Genomic DNA, 19,938 nt, shown 5'->3' on the forward strand with positions numbered 1-19,938 from the left:
TATTAGAGATCCTAACGCACACGTATGTTGATAATTCCAATGAAGTACTAAGCGCTTTTCTATATTTGTAAAACTGTAAGACGTGTCAAATGTTTTTGCTCAAACAGTTGAGTTCTCTTTTTTTTTTACAGTGACAGTTTAGGCCTGAAATGTGACCTTCCTTAAAACTCTCATGCACCGACAGGAAATGACATATGGAACCTCATTTAATTTATTAAATTTTAATAGAAAAGCCACTATTTGTTGCAGGACATGTATGTAATATTGCATTCCCTTTGATGGCTACGCACCTACAATTAACAAAATCATGTCTCTGGAGTATGGATTCTATGTAGAAGGAACCTTCAATCAAAGATTAAATTTAAAGGAGTTAAAATATCTTACATTTTAAATGGAGCACCTCTAGTAGTTGAAAGCAATTAGGAGCAACCTCTGTCAAATGACTCTGTGTGTTCTACCTTCTTCCATTCTAGAGATTCCCAGAACAAATTTTTTGGGCTAGACATCTGGGAAGGATTTCCTCCTGTATTCACTTGATCGGTTCCTATAAGTTTTTGTTGGCATAATAAAACAGACACTTAACTTACCTTTTAGACCCAAAAATATAGATGGAATTTTCTAAAGACTGGATTTATACAAAAAAATAAAATTTTGTATGTATATACAAATCTACATGAGAACTAATTTAAACCTTCCTTTGCAGTGCTGTAAACCTTAACAACTGCATTGTGCCAGTGCATGAAAACTAGACTGCAAAATTGACTAAAACCCAACTAGAGAGAAAAAGTGAACTTGGACAGTTCTTTCATCACCCATGGAGAAGCGCAGAAAGTAAATGAACAGTGAAAATAACTAAAAGTAAAACAGATTTTAAAAATATCTCTGGGGTTTTCAGAATTTCAGAATTTGCCACATAAGCAAAGAATGTTTCACTGTGATTTTCACCTTAACTGTATTCCACTAAATTATGCATAAAGCAAAGATGACAAATTTTCTGAAGTGATATATTTTGTGTTATGCATTAGGATACTCACATCAAGAAGATCTTGGAAATACTTATTTTTTTCCCATGGCAAAAAGCCTTGATCACTTCCAGTGTAATATTGAAGTTTCCTTCCTGGCAACACTTTGCTGCCTGCTGTATCTACGTTGGCATGCGGCTTGTTTATTTCCATTTCCTTTTTTTTCTCTTCCACAGTCTCCACATTTCCAATATCTTTCGACTTATGGGTTTCTTTTGGTATGAGTGCATTCAGTATTTTCTCTCGAGATCCATTTTTATTTCCCATGTTCTGGATTACAGGCATGGATTCAGAAATTGATTTTAGAGGAAACTGCCTGTTTACCTTCATTGTCACAACAGTATTCTTTGTAGCTACTGACTTTGAAGGAACTGCTTCATGTTTTTTTGTTACAGCTTCTCTTTTGCCACTGATTAAATCTTTATCAGGCTTGTGCCAACTGGTAAGGTTCTTTTGTTCTTTTACATCATCATAGATACCTTTCCTTTCCATGCCTGGCATCTCCTTTGTTTTTGTCATTGTAGGTAACATTTGGAAAGATCTCAGAAGAGCAGCCTTTGATAGATTATAACCTTTATGAGTGATATCACCATTTTCTAGCTTTAAATCCAGGTTCCACAGAGCCAACCGAACATCTTCAGGGAGGAAAGACACATTTACTGCTGGCATTACCACATCTTCAAGAAAACTCTCCTTTGTGTTATTTGGACGTTTCCTGACTCTTGGAAAACGTTCTTCTTCAGGAATATCCTCAAAAATCATTTCAGCTTCTGATACTGAAGGTGTAATTTTAATGAAAGTGTCCGATTTCTGGGTGGAAGATGTGTTCAATTTTGGTTCCTCTCTGGTATCAACCTCAACAGCTATCTGCATTTTAAACTCCTCATCATTTTTATCTTGAAATGTAAGATTAAAATAGATCACAGTTGCGTTCATTCCACTGTGCATTACCAGGTGGATAGTCTTCCACTTGTTGGCAACAGAAGCATGACGTATAATTGGATTATCGCTATAGGCACCCTCAATTCCTTTCTTGGCTATTTCAGCAAAGCTGAAATAGGGCAGATATTCACCTTTTGGAATAATGTACTGGGTTTGATTCTGCTGGAGAGTCACCTTGTACAACTCATCAAAGTGATCTGGAAAAACAAAGAATTAATAATTTATCACCCTGTCACTTTTCTTCAATCCCGTTTTAAGCAGTAATCAAAATATCAACAGAGTGTGAGCTCAAAAATGGTAACTACAGTAACTGCCAATTTTTCTCATTCATTTATCCAAATAATGGATCACCATTTTATAACATATTAAGATTTATAAACTTGCCATTCATTCCAGTGGTGATTCTAAAGCTGTGATCATCAGACTTTCAATTTCCAGCTTCAGCATTTTTATGGCATGTTACCACTGTCCCTCATTTATTTTAAACTACAGATCATAACTGAAACCCCCAAATTTTGCTTTCACCACATTCTAATAGATACTTTTATGTTTCTTTAGATGAACTATACTACATCAGCATATCTTGGCTAGAGACCTCAAAAATCAACATGGCCAAAATGAACTTTTTCCTTCCGCCCTAATCATCTCCACCACTGCTGACAAGTTCGTCATCCTCCTAGGACGCTATGTTGGCGTCTTACTGTACTCCTCTCACTTTCTCCACGCCCCACATTCAAGCTCTCATCAACCTCTCATGCTTTTGTCCTTTCCACTCTATTCCTACAACAAAAACCTTTTTGGCCTTCTTGCATCTCAGCTCAGCCCCTCCCACCTACATAAAAAGCTGCTAACATCTTCCACTTAACTACTATGACCACGTCACTCGCCTCTTTGAACTGGTCCATTAACTTCCTCTGGTCTTCAATATCAAATTCTAATTTCTTACATGAACGTTTAAGACTCTGCGTAACTTCACACTACCGACATCTCTGTGCTCTCATTTCTTTATACTGCCTGCACTCCTCCCAAGCCTTTTTGTATCTTGCTCCCATTCTCATCTTCATATTCTTTTCCATGCCATCCCTTATATTTGTAACTCCCTCCCTCTCCTAGCATCCCTGACATTTTCTCTTCCTTCAAATGATTCCTTGAAATATCATGTGAAGCCTTTCAATACTAGTTCAGAGGTAAGTATCTATAAATGTGTCACTGAGATTAGGTGCTTGTGTGTCTGTGTTGAATTTTCTAATTTAAAACTTAAGTTTCTTGAGGCAAGGACCTTGATACTCTCTCTGTGTTCTGTACAGCACCAAACTCACTGTCCATACTTAATAAATAACTGCTCAAGAAAAAATGAAATCAGCACCAAACACTCTTTTGAGTGAATTTGTTCATGAAACAACCACCCATACGCATTTTCCCAAGCTGGCAATACACTCACAGCTCTTTTCCCTCAACTCTGCAATGTGTCCTAACGCAGGACTCCACAAGCAATAACTACAAAACAGTAGCATACAGTTCTGAAGAATTCTCACATGAAGACTGTCAATTATGTATTTTACATACCTTGCCCACAGTCACCAGCATCAAATCCACAAGAGAGGACATTGCATGCCTGGTCACAGAATTTATCTGCCAGCCAGGAATTGGCACAGCCCTGGTTACAATAAGAAACTCCACTGATTCCAGCAGCAAACTGCCAGGGTGGGCCATTCCCTGCTCCACCACCTCCAGCACCACCAGCAATGTAACGACTACCTCCACTGTTCCCTAAAGGAGGGTAGAGATGTGGGGGGGAAACATCCATTAAAACCCTTCCTTCTGACACGGTTACTCTCCGCTACTATTTTAAACCTCATTTGTTAAAATTAGTTTGAAAAAAAAAAAAAAAGAAGACTCTTACATACTAACATCAAATCTTAACATTAGCGGATTGCTAACTCTTCCCCTATAAACTACTGTGAAATCTACCCTATGTTAACCCTATCTTGAATAGGAAACCCCTGGTCTTAAGAAGACCAATTTAAATATTGCTAAGGTTACCAATATATATTTGTCCAAATTTTAATTAAAGACAAATTTGTGGTAGGCAACTGATTTTTGCTACTCCCTTGCTGGTTGCTTGAGATCAGTTTTCACTGTACATTCTACAGGAGCAAATTTATTTACTAAATATTCTTAAAGTAAAGTACAGTTCTGTGCTGCAAAGTGGCTTGCTATTATGGTGTTCCATGTTTTTTGTATTACGGATTTCCAGATACAGTTTCTTCAATTCACAAGTAATCACTTTTTTAATTCTTGTAAGTATCAGTACTGCACAAACAGCCTGGGAACTGAGAGTCAAGCTAGACTCTTTCCTTCTCACACATCACTAGTAACATCTTTTGTAAACTATGAAGTATGGGGAATAGAACTCTCTCGCTTGACACTGAGGTGGTTCTCGTTCTATTGCCCTGCGATGGAAAAGTGTCTGCGTCCTGGCGAAGAATCTCTTCATGAGGGATTGGGAAGGTGTTTGTGGTGGTGGTGGGGACAGCATGTGAGAGAGAGAAATTCGATGGAGTAACCATGTTAGTAATTTCTAGAACCCACCTATCTGTCAAGACAGAGCCCCAATTGTGGGCAAAAAGTGAAAGACTTCCCCCAAAGATTTGTGGGGAGGAGGGGAAATAGAAGTGGTTGGCGTCAATAAAAGTAGGCAATTATTGACCGAGGCATCAAAAGTACCTCCTTTAGCAGGTGAGTGGGACTGGGTGGAGGTCGTGGTAGTAGAGGGTCCTGAAAATTGAGGTCTCTGAACCCTGTTGCTTGCAGAGAGGCTCAGCTGGGCACCTGTGGTAGAATGTTTATTGAGAGGATGGTCTCTGCCTATACACCTGGCTGTAGTTTTTTCTTTTTGGCACCAGGGTATAAATTCTCAGGAAGTGGAAGGTCAATCTAGAGTCTTTCAGTGAGTGCAGAGACTCATCAGTTTTCTTGCTGAACAAGTTTGACGCAAACAGTAAATCCTCTCTGGAGAACCCCGAAAAGTGAAGCCAAGACTCACACCTCATAACTATACCAGTAGCAAGCCCTGTAAATGCTGCATCCACCACATCCACTGCAGCTTATAAGGATGTTTTTGCTACTAGCTTGACTTCTCTGATGAAGGATTGAAACTGGGCTCTGTCCTTGAGGGGAATTCTGTCCTTAAAGTCTACCAGCCTAGATCAGTTGTTAAAATCGTATTTTGTTAACAAAGACTGATAGTTAGCGATATGGAATTGCTGGCTCATAGAAGAGAATACCTTACTTCCCAAAAGGTCCAACCTCTTTGAGCCCTTGTCAGCCAAAGGGTGTTGCAACTTTGCTCTTTACATGGCTGCCTGAACCACCAGCAAGTTGGGCACCGGTTGCATGAAAAGAAATTCAGCTCCTTTGGCTGGGAAAAAATAGTGCCTCTCAGCTCTTTTATGTGTGGAGGCGCAGGAGACTAGGGTATCCCAGACCACGGTGGCTGGCTCCATGATAACCTCATTTACCAGGAGCGCCACTTTGCTTGGACCTGTTGGTTACAGAACGTCAAGGAGACAGTGTTGGAAACTTGGACCTCCTCCAGTGGGATCTAAAAGTCATCTGCTATCCTCTGCAGTAGCTCCTGGTATTCCTTAGGGTTGTCCAGTGAAAATGGAGTGATCACTTAGTCCAGAGACGAGAATGAGATCCCTGTTGGTAGCGTAAATCTGGCTCAGTTTCCTATACTACTACTCTAACAGATCCGGCAGATGCCATGTGGGAGAGGTGCTGTAGGGCCCATGGACAGTTCCTGGGACATTTACCATGCAGGCCCCAGTAGGGCCAATATGAGGGATCAACAGTTTGAGAGGACCCCACAGCATCAGGTACCAGTAGTCCCTGGGAAAGTCATATCTGGGAGTAGGGCATTTGGATGTTCTCCACTCCCTCTCAGCACTCATCTCTTTGCAAGGAGATGAAGAACAGGCCAGAGCATCTGACTCATCCAAGTCAGAGACCTGTTCTTGTTCTACTGGTAGGGCTGTCGGTACCGGAGGATGAACACGCTTGCCTGAGGGTTGGAGCAGAGAGGGTTCCTGTGTTACTAAAGTAGTTTCATCCTCTGCTGTGGCAATGTCTCTCACAGAATCAGGCCTGAGAGGAGAGGGGGCTAAGGATAAGAGAAGAAGATATCCTCTAGAAAGACTTAAGGGTCCCCACATCCCAATGTTCAGGGCACTCCTGCAGTCGGGAACAACAGTTCCGATATGTCCCGAAATGTTGAGGGTGGATTGTCCTCCCGACGGTGGGCAGGTACTGCCAAAGGGTCAGGTTCAACATTCTGAGATGGAGCTGGAGAATGCCAGTCTTTATGTTTAGGAGTTGGAGCCAACAATGGGACTGACTAATCCTTTTTCTTCTGTGCTATACCCTCCTGCCTGGGAATCTTAAGTGATCCTGAGCGTTAGAATCTGTGTGCAGAGGCTCACACGACCCAGACAGAGACATGCATGGGGATCTGTCCTTGTATCCATGAGTGCCCTTTACTCTCATGCAAAGCCCTGACTGATGTTTCCTTGCGCTTGGCAGCTCCAGGCTCCACTCCCAAGTTCACACTCACTGGGCTGCTTGTCAGTCGGGGCCAATGTTCTGGGGGAGGAGAGAGAGAGTCAGTCTCCCTAGCCCAGATCAGCATGAGGTCTCATGACCTTCTCCATAAGCTCATGAGCTTCACAAGTTCACAGGGGAAACAAGCGGCAAATGCTGCACTTTGCAGAGATGCATCTCACCCAAAAAGCAGAGGCAGTGTTGGTGGTTGTTGCTCACAGAGAAGGAGCGAGAGCAAGAGAGACAATTTTTAAACACTGGTACTCTGGGCATAGTTCCAGACTGAGGGAAGGGATTCCCCTAAAGCTATTCTAACTATACTATATAAAACTCTAACTCTATTAAACATAAAAACTATCTACAATATCTATTTACAGGCTTATAAGAAAGAAGCTGGAGAAATCTGCACACAGAGGGTTCCGACTCAGGCCATGTAGTGGTAAGAAGGATCAAGAAAGGCATGGGCCTGCACTGCCTTTTACATCCTCACTCTGGAGCACAAGGAAGGCTATTGTGCATGTGTGAGTCAACAGACAATGCTTATTAAGAATCTTCAGACTCAGGAGCATGGCGCTCGCACATACCCACATGGGAAATATACATAGGGACCAGCACTCAAAGAAGAACTCTGAACATTCACAGGAAATAGTCAGTAGAATGAAAAGATGCCATTTTATAGAATAATTTTTTAGAATAATATTTAACTTTAAAAGACAAAAACACTGACAGGACTTTTGAGAAACTCTGCAACAAGAGCATCTAGAATTATTTCAAAATACAGAGGGGAAAACATTCATCTGCATTCTAATCCTGTGCATACATTTACATCCCAAAGCTTAAAAACAAGATTTCCCTTTTAAGAAAATGCACCAAAAGCTCTTGTGCTTAATAGTACTCACTTATATAGCAGAGAAGAACAATTCCCTCCATAGCAAGACTTACAAGTGATATTCTGTACCCTATATTTTATTCAGGAAGTCAGACTAGATGAGCACAGTGGTCCTTTCTAGCCTTATATAAATCTATGAAAAACAAAAAGTCACCCTCATAAAACTAAGTATCTGACAGGAAGAGAAATGGAAGGGGAAATAATGTTCTTCAGTGTGTTCACATCTGGAGAAAGTTAGGGTGTTTAAAGGTGGAGAAATGGATGTCAAGACAGAGCATGTTCTAGTTAGACCCTCAGGTGCACCATGTCAAAGACATGACCATCTGCTAGCTTCACACTGGACAGTAAGTACCCAAAATATGGATGTGTGTTGAACACAAATATTCATAAGGACCAGGCTTGAGGAGGTGGTCTAGACTCTAGCCAGAGCATGCTCTGTAACAGGTTTTTAAAACATCAGGAAAAATCTGACAGAGAAATGAGTGTGGATAATCTCCTTAGCAAAAGGAATGAATGACAGAGCATGTAAAATTTAAAAATTTACTAATCTCACAAAGTAAACTTTGTATTAAATACTCTGGCAAAACATTCATACCTAAAGTCCAATTTTAATTTAAAACTATATAATACTGAATCCGTGATATGAGAGAGCTGTCACAGCTGATATACACAGCTGTCAAAAGTATGTAAAATGCCATTATTAATCCTCAATCTCCCCTTAAAGAGGGATTCTGGTCAGAAGAATGATTCTGAAATTGATATCTTATTACTGCTATACTTCTTCTCCCTATATATCTTCTGAGTGATGTGTGCTTTGTTCATGAGTAAAACCAACATTTTACTACCATCAGAGCTGCAGAGCTAATAGACATTAAGGCTCAAAGAACCCTCCATCTCATCTAGTTAGATCCGATACACAGAGCAAGATTTCCCTGTGTACTGCTCAAATACTGTAATTTGAAGCATGTTATTTCCCACATAATGAAATGTATCTTTATATCTGTAAGAAAGACCAATTTATTTTTTTCTATTAAAAGGGGAATTGTTCATATATACAGGATAATTTACCAGTTACAGAATTTTTGTAAGAAAGTAGATTAATTAATTAGTTTCTGAATTCTCTTACCAATGCAATCCCCTCCATCCCAATCACATGCTGAATTATTACAGGCCTTATCACAGTAACCATCTTTAATCCATGAGCCAGGACATCCTTCAGCACAGTTTGGCACAGGCCAAGTCAAGTAAACCTAGAAGGAATAATATTACAATCTCAGTTTTTCAGTCAAATAAGCAGACTTAGCAGTTATCTATGCATAGTGCTTTACATGTTCAAAGACCTTTATGAACAATAATTAATTCTTAACACCTGTGAGGTTGGTAAGTATTATCCCCTTTTACAGGTCTGCAAAATTAAGGCTCAGAGGTCCACACAGTAAATCGATTAAAGAGCCAAGAGAAGAACACAGGACCGCCTGACTCTCGGCCCTGGATTCATGCCCACAGACAATATTTATATAAAGGTTAAACAGTGTTTAAAAGATTAAAAAAAGTCTAAAATAACTGACTTCAGTTCATTTGTCAGCTGACCCAAAAGTTTCCTGGGGCTGCCTATTAGTCATGCATGTGACAAACAGATGTAGAACTAACATACTAATCATTAAGCATCTGATAATCTATGAGTTAAGTGTTTCCAAGAATTTCTGACATAACACAATGTAGAACAAAATATGCTTAGTTTACAAGCATTAAAAATGAAGCACTTTTTCTTCAGACCTTCCCACCCCCTATTTAAACCCAGTTGTAACTACTGATCAGATTTCATGATAGAAAACTTCACTTGACTCCAGGTTATCATGAGACCTGACAAAACAGTAATAAAATGAAGAATTGGATGACAGCTCTCATTAGAGGACTTAGCTGAATATGTGACTATTTACCTTTATTAAAGCCTACTGAAGCAGTTGAAATTTTCTGCTAGTCAACAGCAACAGTTTTTAATCACCCCAAATTCCTGTAATTCCCACTATATCTTGATGCCAGTTTACTAACCACAAAATATGCCCAGGTTTATGATTTTATGGTGGTGTAAGGCCCATCCACACTAGACTTTGAGAAAGCACTCCTACTGGTGCAGCACTACCAGTGGTACAATGGTGGGAACACTAGCAAAGGCAGGATTTAAATAGTCATCAGTGTTTTTTAACCACAATCTCACAAAGACCTGCTCTGACCAGGATTAGATATACAATGGAAAAATATCTCATGTGCCCTCTTTACAGTAACACTTCTACTATTGCTATCAGCTGCATCAATGATAGTGTAAGGGCTTGACCACACGGACACTTAGTGCACGACAAGCCATGGTGTGAATATACAGCTCACTAGCCTACCACAGATACCCTGCAACCAGTGATGAGCTGCCAAAATCTTAACGGGTTCCCTCCTCACCCCACGAGGGGGTCATTGCCCACCCCTGCCCCCCGGGGACTCCTGCCCCATCCAACCCCCCCGCGTTCCTTGATGACCCCCCCCAGAACCCCTGCCCCATCTACCCTCCTCCCCTGTCCGCTGACTGCCCCCAGAACTGGGCAGGAGGGTCTCATGGGCTACCATAGTGGGTGCCCAACCCTAAGAGCCAGAGGCACCTGCTGGGGGGTGAGGTGGGGAGTCCCGGAGGTGCTTACCTGGGGCAGCTCCCAGGAAGCATCCGGAAGGTCCCGCTCGCTCCTAGGGGCGGGGGAGCATAGCTGGGGGGGAGCAGGGGGAGCGACTGCTCCCCCCCGATCACATCGAAGATGGCGCCTTAGGCACCGACTCCCTGGGTGCTCTGGGGCTGGAGCACCCACGAGGAAAATTTGATGGGTGCAGAGCACCCACCGGCAGCTCCCCACCCCGCGCCCGGCCCCAGATCACCTCACCTCCGCTCCGCCTCCTCTGCTGAACGCGCTGCCCCGCTCTGCTTCTCCGCCCCCTGTCCCAGCTTCCCGCGAATTAGCTGTTAGGCAGGAAGCCTGGGAGGACTGAGAAGCACACGGGGGCTTCCTGCTCAGACTGAGGGTGGCGGAGGTGAGCTGGGGCGGGGAGCAGTTCCCCTGCGGCCCCTCCCCGGGTTGCCTGCTGCGGTGTGGATGGCCCTCCTCACACCCCCCGCCCCAGCTCACCTCCGCCTCCCTGGGCCTGAGCGGGAAGCCGCGGCCTGCTTCTCAGCCTGCCCCAGCTTCCCGCGCAAACAGCTGATTCGCGAGAAGCCTGGGGGGGGGCGGAGAAGCAGGTCCGGACAGCGCATTCAGGGGAGGAGGCAGAGGCAGAGTGGACGTGAGCTGGGGCCAGGGGTGGGGCGGGGAGGGGAGCTGCCGGTGGGTGCTCTGCACCCACCGAATTTTCCCCTTGGGTGCTCCAGGGCTGGAGCACCCATGGAGTTGGCACCTAAGGCGCCACTTTTGGCCTGTTAAATTCAGAAGCCCTTTTAGAACCAGTTCTAAAAGGGCTTCTAAATTTAACAACCGGTTCTAGCAAACCGGCTCCAGCTCACCACTGCCTGTAACCACGCACTAAAAGTTCCATAGAGCACTCTGACCTATTGCTGTTTCAAGCAGTAGATCAAAGTGCACCACGGAACTTTTAGTGCATGGTAGCAGGATCCAGACAGACAGTTAGTGCGCAGCAAGCTAGTGAGCTGTACAGTCACCCCCTGGCTTGCCATGCACTATGCCTCCATGTGGACAAGCCCTAAGCAATATCATAGTCTAACCGCTAGAGCACTGGGATGGAAGTCAGAAGACCCAAGTTCTAATCATGTTTTGCCACTAAATTACTGTGTCAGTGAAGGCAAGACATTTCACCTTTCTCTGTTCCCCGCTCACCCTTTGTCTTATTTGGACTGCAAAGTCCTCAATGCAGGGCTGTCTCTTGTAATGTTTTTGTACAGCATCTAGCACTATGGGACCCCCAATCACAGTTGGGGTCTCGAGATGCTACTGTAACACTATAAAACATAAATAACAAATGTCACTAAGTTTTCCCCCCACAAGAAGTTTACTGTAGGCGTACCCCATGGATGAAATCATTCTAGCTACTATTATGTTTAAACATGGATGTTGCTAAGATGTCGTCAGGCTATAAATATGATAAATTCATGAGCAGTAGTATATGATGTGGGTAGTAACTGGACATAGAGGCACTGAGAGTGTTATGGGTGTTTGGAGAGGAACTGGTTAGCAGCAAACCTAAACATGGAGATTCAGGAGTCATCTGCGTCAGTGTTATCGGGGGACCACTAAATCTACTGTCTCTTAAATAGACTGTTCCCCAGGAAACATAAGGAATTAATAAGCAAAAAATGTTAGCCGCAAAACCCCTTTCAAAGTTTACTTCTGTGAAAGAGGGCAAAACAACATGGAAGCAAGTTAAATGGCAGTGGCAATAGAAAAAAAATTATCCCTTACTGCCATACTTGAGGTACACACAGTGCACCTTCACCCAGTGACATGATTACTGCAGAAGATTCCTCTCCAAGTTTTGAGCTTTAATAACCTATGTAGCTGACATCAGCTTTGTTACAAAGCTTTTGTTTGTGATCCGTTATTTCCACAAGGGAGACGGGTGTCTTTACAACCTCACATGTTATTCCAGAGAAATAAAATAGGTTGCAGCTATTTGGATAAGCAGGACTAACGAAGTGAATCAATTCATTCATGATACCCTCTCACAATCCATACTAGAAGTACCTACTGTGATGGAAATGGAGCTGCTCTGCAGCATTTTAATACTATATGTTGACCTGGTTATTGGGATGCTTACTGCATGAATATATTGGTTTAGTTTAATAGAGGGCTGAAAAGAAAGACAAGCAGAAAGGGAAAAAATGGCTCTGGATAAGCCAACCTTCAGCAAACACTGCAGAATTATTAAAGGAAAATACCAGAATTATTAGCTTTGATGATAACCCCTAAACACAGACGTTCTAAGGGTACACCAGGGCTTTTTAAAAGGAATTCTCTTAGAGGGGAGTAAGAGGGAGAGTTGTCTGGGGGAAACAAGATTGTGATAGAAGCACCTGCTGGAGGTGTCTGAAGAAGTTAGTCCTGCCTTGATTATCAGCAGAGGATGGCAGTCATTGGATGTTTTAATCCTTTTTCTGTAAATGTTTTGTTCCTACTGTTAAAACACTACTTTGGTTTTAGGGAAGCTGTTATGTCACTGAATGCCACTAGTATCAGACTCCCAGACAGACCTGCTGGGTAAGCACGACTGATATACAGGGTACTTTACCCAGGTCCCTGTCTAAGAGTGGGAGTTTACAGAATTCCAGCCCAGGAGAGGTAAAGATATGACATCCGATAGCTGAGGGAGTGCACTCAGAGACCCAAAAGGGGACAGGGGTGCCGCTAGCACTGTTAGCATGACATCTACATTATACAAGCATTCTAAGGTATGGAAAACACTTTTTTTCATATCTCTGCTACCAAATGTTTAATTTTTAAGAATAAATATTTTTAGTCCGCCTTTTCTTTCATATTAGAATGTCTTCAATTTATATCACATTAGTGCAGAAAAAGTTTCTGCACTATTTCTGATTAATCTTGTTTCATGGTGACTTACCTTCTGACCCTTAGAGTGACTGTAAAAATCATCAGGCCATACATCCTTCCCAAACATAACATCATCATTCAGGTAAATGAACTTCTGGGAAAGGCCAGCAATACGATGAATGTGACTTTCAATGGCTGGGGAACTAAAGGTAGGCAAGTGACTCAAATTCTGAAATATGTCCTATCCAAAAAAACAAAAACAAAAACAAAAACAAATCATGTAGGTGTTTTTTCAACACACGTGTAAACTATCAGGTACATCAGACAATGCTTTTTATCTATTCAATGTAAAAATGAATTTAGACAAGAATAGCAAAGAGATGGAGAAAGAGACACAAGGATAGAGAAAATAAATAGGGAGATGGTAGAGAAGAAGTAAGTTTTACCATCGTCTCTCCATATAGCTAACAAAAATACAAATTTCAAGCTTAAACTGTTTTCTTTTCGCTCTGTCATAACTGGCAGACCAGCATTATTTGTACCTGATCCAAAGCCAACTGATGCCCATGGAAAGACTCCCATGCTGCTCAGAGTTTGAGCATGCCAAGATACCCAAAACTCCAGAATTATTTAACCAAAAGCCAGTGATTTTTTCTGTTGCTGTTTATTTGTTTAGTAGATTTGAAGGAATTTTTTAAAGCCAGTTTTAAAAGACAACTAATATAGCTTTTCAGGTATTTCTTATTTCCAGTAACAATAATGCTAGTCTATCCTGTCTTAATACAAGTTTATTGGCTTTCCACTGGCCCTAAGAAATTCTTTACGGATTGAGATTCAAACAGCATTTACTTTCCCTCACTTTTTTTTTTATAAACAGACTTCATAAGGGTATTAGAGACAGACAATTTAGCTGAAGCCTCTGGCTCTTTGAAAACAAAGAGTAAGTTGAAAGTTTGATATACCTTCAGTTGTCTTGTGAAGCAACAAAGTGAAATATAAAATGCAATATGTTTTAATAAAACGAGGTGAAATTAACATGGTTCCTTCTACCTTTGCAATAAAATTCAAGGTTTACTGAGAAAAAAAGGTGCATCTTAAAATCACTATAGAATCCTTTAGAGAGTTTTACCTGATGTGTTACTATAGTTATCCGAGGGTTATCCAGATTAAGCCAGGATGGAATCTGCCCATTAGTGATGATGAAAATGTGTCGAACCCAAGGGGCGTGCCTCTCTATTGATCGGAGGGAATATCTCAGCTCTTCATTATCTTCAAAACGGCTGGCTGAAATATCTTCATCCTGTTTAGACTATGAAAAGAATTAGACCTATATTTACACTTAATTAGAGAGTTACGGTCCCATTCCTACAAAGGTTTATATACATGCTTAAATGAGGCAGTGCACGTAGTCTCAGTGAAGTCAATGGGATAACTTACAGTAAGCACATGCATACGTCAGTGTTATGCAGGACGAGGGCTGTGGCTCTTAAAGGGTAAGTATAATGAAAAAATACCATTATTCCTTTACAAACTGTCTGGTTTCACTAAAATACATTGACATCAGCTGTCTTTACACTGTTGACTACTACGTATCACCAGTATGTCCATGGATCATAATGGGGGCAGGCAGTTATTTGAGTAATCTGGCTCCTCTTTCTTCAAGGTCCCAGAGAGATATTACCCTATCTTCCTGGCTTATGATTAGATATAATTTTCCTGATCTCACACTCCCTCATGTGGTGGACTGACTCAAAGCCACATTATATTTCAATTATTTTATGTTTCACGACATTAATGTATAAAAGGCATTTTTAATAGTTGTGCCTCTTGGTTCTGTTGTATTATATACTATTTATAAATATTTGTCATCCTAATGATTTGCTGGAATTGCCTTGTGCAATACACATTTTATAAAAACCTACTCTTTAAAAATCCTGGGTTCTTCTATGTTAAAAACTCCCAACAAAAATAGTTTATTGAACAGAAGAGGCACACAGGTCTCATCAACTATCAAATAAACTCAAATATTTCAGTATTTTCTTGTTAAAAAGACTATTCTCAGACTGAAACTTCATTTTAAAATTTGTTAGGTAAGTCACATTGTGAAGTCACTATCGCAACACATTTAATCCCCCTAAAAAACAAACAAAAAATCCTTTGTTAGAAGACAGATAACACTCCCTAAGGGAAATCCGCATCTACGTCACCCTTATAAGGAATGTCCAGTTAAGGTACCCCTCTTTAATGGATCTTAATTTGAATGAGTACCACTTTCAAGGCAGACTCTAACCACATAAATAAGTCCTATACATCTCCAATAACACAATATATACCTCATACTCCTTAATCATACTATAGCTCAAAATCTTAACTCCCACCTCAGGAACACAGATATACATGCCTCTGAGACATCCGCACATCAGCGAATGGAATAATGCATTATTTTTCCGTGAGGAAGTGAAGTCTGAGTTAAGGTTCTGCATTATAGTGAGAAAATATGAACAGTTCCCATAAGCCAAGCAAAAGTTCACAGAAGTATTCAATTTTAATTATAGGATTAAGTTGTTGATTGGTTACAGCATATGACAAGACTTTATAATAAAATATATGCATTTGCTTTGTCTGTCTATACATATGTGATTTACTAGAATATAAAAAGGCCTTGAAAGAAAGCAATTGACAAGATTTTTTTTTAAAAAAAAATCTCTCTTTGAAAATAGAAGTTCCTCACTTCATTTAATATATTTTTGATAAAAATGGGCTTTGTCATTTGTTCCACAGAAGAAGACAGTTCTCTTTTACTGAAGTCTTCTAGTTAAATAAAAAGAGCCAAAAAAGTTGTTTTGAAAGCTTTTAGATGAGACACCATTAATATTTTGGCACTACTAACAGTATGTATATTATTATAAAAAAAGGGGGTGGGAGGAAAAGAAATGCCATCAGGAGCAAACAAAATGTGCTATTTTAACTAAGTCTTTTTCCCATCATGAAAAATAAAATGCATATGTGAAATTAAGTATCTACTGAGACATGACACTTTTGTCAAATTAAAATAATCTGACAAGTTTGCAGACAATTTTACCAAAGTGTGTATGGAAGGCCAAATATTTTTGACTCAGTGGTCCTAAAAGACCATTTGATTAAGCTCCTCTCCCTCCAAACTCTTCTTTCCAGGTTTCAAGATCAGAGAGTTATTTTTATATGGCAGGAATAGCCGATTCCTAACAATCCTATAATTTTGGAAGAAATACTTGTTCCTTAACTGTATTTATTTAATCATACTCCTTGAAACTTATGACACTATACATTCCTTGGTGAAATTTACCTACCTGACTGATGGCACTGAGATCCCACAGTAAATAAGCAGGATTAAGTGTCAATTCTTTTCCATCTATAGTCATGTTCTTCTTAGCTTGCTTGCTCAGTTCTTGGAAACCCTTGGGGTTATTCAGTTGCAAGAGGGCAACGCTGGCTTCTGAATAAAGCTGTAACTATACAAGCAGAGAAACAATCTTTCATTTCTGGCATGTATCCACACAAGAGAGATCTTTCCCTTGCAAGCTCATTCATTTTTTTGTTGTATTTCTCTCGTGATCGTACTAAGAAAAGACTGAATGATGAAAACTTATAAAATATCAACTATATTGTAAAGCAACCTAACAATGAAGAGCACCAACATGGTAAATGAAAACTGACATCCTCAAATGCATGGCATGTTTCAGGAAGAAGAACCTAATGCTGGGAAACTGAAATTTTCTCTTTTTTTTTAATAGAACAATACTCATAAAACTTCATTGTGTGCCTGATATTACTGTTTCCAACCAAGTTTCTCTTATTACACTGCAATCCAGCAGCCATAAATCTGTGCTTGTGTTAGAAATGCTTCATTATTACATTAAATCATGCATTTTAGTCTCCCCACAATGAAATTCATATTTTTCTGAAACCTCAGTTTAGTTTTTCATTAAAGGAACTATACCTTTTTCTAAAGTAACACCTTTCTGGGGACAGAAAGGCAATTCAGTTATGCCTGTAACATCAAATTTTTAGAACGGCTGAAGGATCAACTTATGATCTCGAAATTTGATACACAAAAGGCTTCAGAACTAATCCATTGGTGGTTCTCGGAGTCCTCAAACATGATTGCCAATCTGCTGCTAAGGTCATTCGTTACTGGGGAACTGTTTGATCTGTTAGCTGTTTTTATCTCTTGCCACTAGTTATTCTGGCTATCAGATTTCATAATGTGCAGGATGAGAAGGGGCTTACACTGGATGCTATATCTGACAGCAAATGTGGCTTGCAAAGGGCAGGAGACTGGTATGTTTTGCTAAAAGTAAAACCACCCAAGTTAAATGTTATAAGGATTTATTTGTACATTGTAGTGTGCAAGATTCAAACAAGTTTAAAATGCACAATTGTGTTCCAGTTCTCTAGAAGCACAGTGTATATATTTAAAAGCTGGACTGAAAATTTAACAGTGGCAAATATGTCATCAGTTCCTTGGTGCTATGCAAAAAAAATGTTAGCGCTAATAAAAACAGTTGTCGATTAATGCATATATTTTTAGTTGGCTGAGATTTGTAAAACTAATTTAGTACTTTACAGTAATACTGTATCAAGTTAAAAAACAATTGAACCATCCCACCAGATTTTTATGTAACTATTAACTCCCTAGGACTAATTTTTATTTTCGATTAAATCTGACCTTTTCCGCCCCTTTAAAGACAGCACTTGTCACAGTGTTAGCACCCCATCCCTTAGCAATCAAACAAGCACAGCTGTCATGCCTGTGACATTTTAAAGCTGTCAATGGTTTGACTCATATGCTATTTGATCACTTTCAATCTGACTTATGAGGTTTGCCATTAGAAAAATCTAATAAATTGCAGACCTTCCAGGGAATCATTTGAACATACTGATGAAAGGATGGCTTCTGTAGTTGTATGGCTGAGGAATAGTTACGGTCTGCTCAGCAAGCAATCTCCAAAAATACTGATATGGAAATGCTACAGATTGCAAAGCTGCCATTAGTAGACATGCGCTTTTTTTAGGAATACAACAACGTCATGCAGCCCCGGAGAATCAGATATCTTGCATATGACATGAACGGCTGAGATTCCCATTCCACCCACCCCAAAACGGTTTTTAAAAATATTTAATTTCTATTTGACTTGACCTTACCACCTCGACAAAACAGGGTCAGGTATTAGGAATGGCTTCCTGACTGGATTTGCTACCAATAGTTTTCCTTTCTTCATCACTATTATTTTGTGCGCTCTAGCTGCTCCACATGTGACAATCCAAATGAGGATGACAAACAGGGTTGGAAGGGATGAGGAATACAGCTATATGATAAGGCAGCAGTTCAGTTTGGGTACGTGCCCACCTAGGTTAGCTTAAGATTTTTCTCTTAAATGTAGAGATTCTGAAAAGCTTTTGAAGAAAAGACAAAACACTGCTGAAAAACAGTAGTGTGTATTTATATACCTACATAGTATATATGGCAAAACAATCTCTTGCAAACAAGGTAGCAGAGATAGGTTTTCTAACAAAGCAAAACACCCCCCAGAGTTTTAAAGTCTGACCAAAAATCCCTCCCACTCGCCATCACTCAATTCAGTCTCTCTACTCTCCTGTCCATTTGATTAGTTCCTACGTCACCATAGTCTGTTCTAGGCTAGACAACACCAAGCCCAATATATTTCCTTTGCAAGTCACCATTAAGAAACCCTGTTATTGAGTAAAAGCTGCAGACTGAATGATAAAGAGCAGGAGCGCCATCTCGTGTTAAATACGGCAGTTTCAATTGTAAGTGGAAATAAGAGTTCAAACAGTGGACTAAATATTAAAGCACACCTACCCGAACGTGTTCAGCCCACAAAACAAATATGATTAGTAAGCACATTAACAGCTAACAGCGGACCAATAAACTTCAAGCTCATTACATTACTAATACATAAATTCATAGGTAATTATCTATGTGCTTTCACCCTGCAAATTCACATCTTGTATTAACACTCTTTAAAACTTCACAGCATTTTATGAACATTAATCCTCACAATGTTGCTGTGAGATATGTAAATGACCATTATCCCCATTTTACAGAGAGGGAAGCCGACAAGGAATTTAAGCAAGCTGCCTGATGCCACACAGTGCGTCGATAGCAGAGCGAGGTCAGAACTCATGAAGCTCCTGGCTCCTAATCATGCTCAGTCCTCTAGCCTACATTGTCCCTCAAGCTGATCTGATTATAGACAGAATGATCAAACATATTTCTGCAGTGTTTTTTATTTATTTACTTTTTAATTTCAAGATGTCCCTTACTCAATCACTGCTTTGTAAACATCACTTTTTCTCAACTCCAGTTTGAGCTCACCTATTACGAGCTATACAGAAAACTTGTGACAGCTCTCAAGAAAAGACTTTTACAGTCCAGATGGTAGAACTATTTTTATAGGTCTCCGGATGCAGAAATGTGTTGACTCAAGAAAAGAACAGATTCTATTAGACTAGAGTCATTAGCACTGTATGTAAATGTATCACCAGCTTCACTTTTTGGTTTCTAATGCCCTTCCCCTCTTTCCTTCCCCCCTCATACATAGCCACCTTTGCTAATGGAAGTGATTTCAAAATTTGTTTACAGTCCCTTACTTGCAGCACTGCACTGTAAAATAACCACCGCAAGGGTGTGACTGGGAAACTGCATGAGAGTCAGAAGGGCCAGGGAACGATAATTCTGTGACTATTAACATACTTTTAACTTCTTCCATCAGAATATCTCCAAGCATTTTACAAATGATATAAATAAAAAAATAAAAGTTAATATAGCAGAATTGTTTCAAATTTAAATACACACTGTAAAAGGTCCTCCTTCACTGTCTGTAGTATGAACCTGTCATCTCTCATCTCTCATAAGGTCTTTGAGTCAGAGACCATCCTTTTGTTT

At 40.3% G+C, this 19,938-nt stretch overlaps 1 protein-coding gene across 5 annotated transcripts in view; it reads right to left on the reverse strand.

Moving 5' to 3' along the window:
• GNPTAB (N-acetylglucosamine-1-phosphate transferase subunits alpha and beta) overlaps positions 1-19,938 on the reverse strand; it is a 67,512-nt gene that overhangs the window by 15,277 nt on the left and 32,297 nt on the right. For all 5 annotated transcript variants that reach the window (XM_073323107.2, XM_073323080.2, XM_073323099.2 and 2 more), the window contains 6 exons: positions 16,319-16,480; positions 14,119-14,298; positions 13,060-13,230; positions 8,582-8,705; positions 3,531-3,734; positions 1,035-2,161 (listed from right to left, as the gene is read on the reverse strand). In XM_073323107.2, the coding sequence (XP_073179208.2) occupies positions 1,035-2,161; positions 3,531-3,734; positions 8,582-8,705; positions 13,060-13,230; positions 14,119-14,298; positions 16,319-16,480 (1,968 nt within the window). The remainder of the gene's footprint in view (positions 1-1,034; positions 2,162-3,530; positions 3,735-8,581; positions 8,706-13,059; positions 13,231-14,118; positions 14,299-16,318; positions 16,481-19,938) is intronic.

This window comes from Lepidochelys kempii, chromosome 1 (genome assembly GCF_965140285.1).
Source record: "Lepidochelys kempii isolate rLepKem1 chromosome 1, rLepKem1.hap1, whole genome shotgun sequence".
NCBI lineage: Eukaryota > Metazoa > Chordata > Testudines > Cheloniidae > Lepidochelys > Lepidochelys kempii.